Raw genomic sequence first — 4,447 nt, forward strand, 5'->3', positions numbered from 1 at the left:
TTTTTTTTTTTTTTTTTTTTTTTTAATCCATCCAGACAGCTTCCCGCGCCCCCCCTCGCCCCTTGGGGGACACGCCCCACAGTTTGGAAACCTCTGGCTTAAACAATAACAGCCTCAATAATATGTATCAATTATTGAAGCTTATCAATAAATTGCCACAGAGATGCATAATAGTGAAGACATTTTTTTATATTCCTTTGCTTTTATACAGCAATGTTATCAACCCTTCTGACATAAAAAGTAAGCCTACTTAACAGGTGAAAGTATTTTGATCTAAGTAACTTAATACAATAAATTCTTGAATTTTGATTTAAGTGAGATTCTAAAAAAGTATATATATATTTTTTTTAATTATATTTTTTGTGTTTGCCTTTAGTTGGCATTACCAAGTTATATTCAAATCAAATTTCCTGTCCACTTTTAATGTATTTTTAACACAAAAACACGGTGGTCCGTTAGCAAATCACTTGGGTTTGCAAGTTTCTGGAGGAAACCCTGCTATATCATCCATCAGTTTTATATTTTTGTGTTGTTCGCTTAATCTTTGTTGATTTTCCATCTGTTAATTACAGTATAGCTTGCCCACATTATCTGCAATGTGAGTCAGATCAAATAATGTACCACACACGTGAATGAAAACTTTCAGATTCAAGTAGAGTTGGCATAGCTTCATCAGCAGTGAAAAGGAGAAAAAACTGCATTCTCAGCAATAAGTTAATAATTTATAATAGTGGGTGGCCCACTGCAACCCACAGGTTGCAGTGGGCCAAAGTATTGAATGAATGCAGGTATGATTAGTTCTGCCCCTGGTGTTCTTTTCACTGGATGCCTGTTTTTGTTCTGCACTGGCTCTCTGTGTCCCTATGGGTTTTTTTTTTGCAAGTTTTTGTTATTAATTTTTTTTAAATTAAGCTTCAAAATCTACTCTTTGCCTGTGTCTGCTACATTTGGGTCTTTATCACAAACACTTTCCTTGGAATAGAGACAGTCATTTGCACAACCTTTTCAAAGTCCTGCTGCTGATAATAATTTAATGCTAAAGTGTTAAAGAACTAAGTTTGTCCTTATTTATAAAAGGAAACATAATAATTCTAATATATAAATAATAATTCTAATATATTAGTATAATTGGAATTGTTTTGACTTAATTCTCGTATTATCATGATTTTATTATGGTAATATTACGTTATCAAATTTCAGCTTTGTCATATGAACTTATTATTATAATATTATGATATTGTTCTTATAATATCATGACTTTATTCTCATAATTTTAAAAAAAATATTCTTAGCCTGGCCCTAAAACGCCATCGTAGAGGTGAGATAAAACATTTTGCTATTTGTCTTCTAGCTTACCTCAGCACCAAACTCCAATCTCTTCTTCAGTGAATTTGAAAAGTGACAGATCCAAGGGTGAAACTTCAAATTAAAACTTGAAACCTGAATTCACTGGAAATTTTATACAGTTGTTATCATTATACTTCCTAGAACGTATTGCCAACCGGAAGTACATCGTTGCGATTTTGTCTATTGAAAACCATGGATTGACAAAATAAACATGTTCAATGCAAAAACTGTTTTTGTTGCTAAGTTATTGAATAAATAGATACGAGGTCAACGACAATTATATTGAATTGTTTTAATTGGTTGTTTAGGTTATGTAACCTATCCAGATTCTTAAAAAGTGCTGTTATACACATTCAGCTTTCAAGAACCCCCTTATTATGCATGTCACTTCTTTACAAATATGAACTGTAAATGCTGACATTGGCGTAGGGGACATCTGTGCATACTGCAACATGTTTTGCATTGAGATGGTATTTTAGGTTTGAATAGCTTTACTGCCTTTGTATGTAAAAAAACATTCCATAAAAAAAATAATTGCATTAAAATATTTTATCACATTAAAACATATGTAATTAATTTATTAAAATGAATGTGATGAAGTCCTGGCCCCAGTAAAAATAAATTATTTTACTCTCTAGTATTTTAACTTTAAACAGGATCACTAAACACATGTCCATTTTAATAAATGCAAATCAAAACAGTTAAATGTCTCATCTGTGTCTGCAGTGACAATGTCGACCAATCTGGAACATCTGGGACAGGTGAGCATGACTTAAAGAGATAAGGTTTTTGAAGTCCATTGGCTTCAGAGACCAATGAATACATACTTTTACGAGATAAGTTCTGTATCAAATTATATTTTTTAATTGTAAAGTTAAGTTTTTACTTAATGTTTGGTTGGTGTTGTTTGTATTTGTGTATTAAGGAAAAATTGCCATCGGAAAGTAAAACTAATTGCTACTAAGAAGATCAAATAGTTTTTTGTCTCTTCTTAAATTATAAAGCCTCAAATCTTGTGATACTTAAACAAATATTTGTCAGATCTTGTCTGACAAAAATGTCTTGAAACATCAAGACATTTTTGTCTTGATGCTTCAAGACAAAAATGTCCATAGAGTAAACATAATTTGCTGGTAAACATAATTTGCTGGGGTGACACATTGTGAATCTCATCTCTTTTTAGCTGATTTTAAATTGTTGCCCAGAAGAAATACAGATTGTTTCTATGCCTTAATTCTGAAAGCTTGATGTTGATGATAGCTGGATGCCAGAAGGAAATATGAGTTATTAGTGTGGATTATTGTTGAAAATATATTCTGAAGAGTGTTGTCAACCATGTTTCAAATATGTTATGGTTATTCCTGTTGTTCACATATATTTAATATATTTAATTTAAAAATTACAGGAGGAGATACCAAGGAAAAAAATGACACGAAGACACCAATTCATGAGGGGGGTCAACATAAAAATGACCCGAAACACTCTGAGATAGTGATGTTTGAAAGTGGGAAAAAGCATGTAGTCCAGCTCAAGGACTTATTTACCAATAAAACTGTACTGATGAAAGGAGCTCCTGGTGTTGGTAAAACATTCCAAACAAAAATGTTCATGACCAACTGGGCAAAAGGAAACTCCAATCAACACATAAAGGCTTTAGTGACCTTTGATTTCACTGAGTTGAATACAAAGAAGGATGAAGAAAAAAGCATGAAATCTCTGCTGGATGATTTCTTCAGAAAAAAAAATGTTGCGGTTTCCAATGATGACAAGAAAAAGACATGTTTTATTCTTGATGGCCTGGAAAAATGCGAACTTCCTCTTGACTTTGTAAAGAACAAAGAAGTTAAAGACTTGAAGGAAGCAGCATCAATGGATGTGCTGCTAACGAATCTGATCAAAGGAAATCTGCTTCCTGATGCTCATATTTGGATCATTTCTCAACCAAAAGGAGTTGATAAGATTCCTTCTGAATATATCAACAAAACTGTTCAATGTCAAGGTAAGAATTAATCAATGACACTTATTTGAGCTTGTACACAAATTAAGCATTTTTATTGACTTTATTCAAAGTGTATATGATTTTACATCATTTCATAACTTTGTCTAATTAGAAACTTAAGAGCAACAGATATTAAAATTATGATTGAAAGTAATAAAAATAATCCTATTTTTGCAATTTGTAAAATAAGTAAATAATTTATATGTTAAAGCCAACAGCTTCTAAGTAGAATAAGTTATTTTCCCCCTAAACCCCTTTCCCATCACCCCCAAAATCACCAAAAACGCCTGAAAAGATATACCCAAATTAAATCAACTGCTGTTCTTGAACAATTTGGAGTACATGCAAAAGCTTGGTCTCTTTATAAAGAAGACAAGCTAAATTTTCTATTTTTGCAGTCAAAAATACTTTAAGTGTTAGTAGTTTGTAGCTATTATGTTTGTAACACAAAAAAAAATTGAAAAATTTTGCTTCACCCAGAGTTTTCATTTTTATTTCTTGTAAATACACATTGATTGTTGAATCTATGGACTAGAAAATACAATAAATCTGTAGAATAAAGTATTCTGCTCGTGAATTTCAAGAATGATCAAAATAGCACAAAAAAGAAATGTCATTTTGGACATGTACATCCTCATAAATAAACTTGTCCAAAATGACATTTCTTTTTTGTGCTATTTTGATCAATCTTGGGCAGGTGTTGTCCAAGTGTGCCATTTGGAGTCTCCATTTGGAGCCTTCAAGTGGCACACTTGAACAACATCTGATATACAAACTTCAAATGACTGCAATTCATCAGTGCTTCAACATACAGTCATCAATGAGGCTCTCATGAAAGATAATGACCAGAGGAATCCTCTGGTAGACACATTAATTTGTAAAATAAGAAACTAATTTCTATGTTAAATCAATCAAATTTTATTTGTGTAGCACATTTCAGCAGCAAGGCATTTCAAGGTGCTTTACATAATTAAAGAAAAAATAAAAACAGCATGTGACATGGAATAAACAGTAAGAAAGAGAAAGAGGTTTTGAAAAAAAAAAAAAAAAAAGATTAAAAAAGATTTAAAAATTTGTTACGGAATTTAAGCGCCTGTCGTC

The 4,447-nt window shown here is 31.7% G+C and overlaps 1 protein-coding gene and 1 long non-coding RNA gene across 2 annotated transcripts in view; both read left to right on the top strand.

Annotated features, from left to right (window-relative positions):
* The window catches only part of LOC107835018 (uncharacterized), a 5,435-nt gene extending 4,007 nt beyond the window's left edge, over positions 1 to 1,428 (top strand). Inside the window, exon 3 of the long non-coding RNA XR_001660847.1 lies at positions 1,352 to 1,428. This is a non-coding gene — a long non-coding RNA (uncharacterized LOC107835018). The remainder of the gene's footprint in view (positions 1 to 1,351) is intronic.
* The window catches only part of LOC103132093 (protein NLRC3-like), an 11,788-nt gene extending 8,165 nt beyond the window's left edge, over positions 1 to 3,623 (top strand). Inside the window, exons 3-4 of the mRNA XM_016667148.1 lie at positions 2,074 to 2,108; positions 2,753 to 3,623. Of these exons, the coding sequence (XP_016522634.1) occupies positions 2,074 to 2,108; positions 2,753 to 3,357 (640 nt within the window). The 3' untranslated portion in view covers positions 3,358 to 3,623. The remainder of the gene's footprint in view (positions 1 to 2,073; positions 2,109 to 2,752) is intronic.
* The last annotated feature ends 824 nt before the right edge of the window (positions 3,624 to 4,447 follow it).

This window comes from Poecilia formosa, unplaced genomic scaffold (assembly GCF_000485575.1).
Source record: "Poecilia formosa unplaced genomic scaffold, Poecilia_formosa-5.1.2 Scaffold922, whole genome shotgun sequence".
NCBI lineage: Eukaryota > Metazoa > Chordata > Actinopteri > Cyprinodontiformes > Poeciliidae > Poecilia > Poecilia formosa.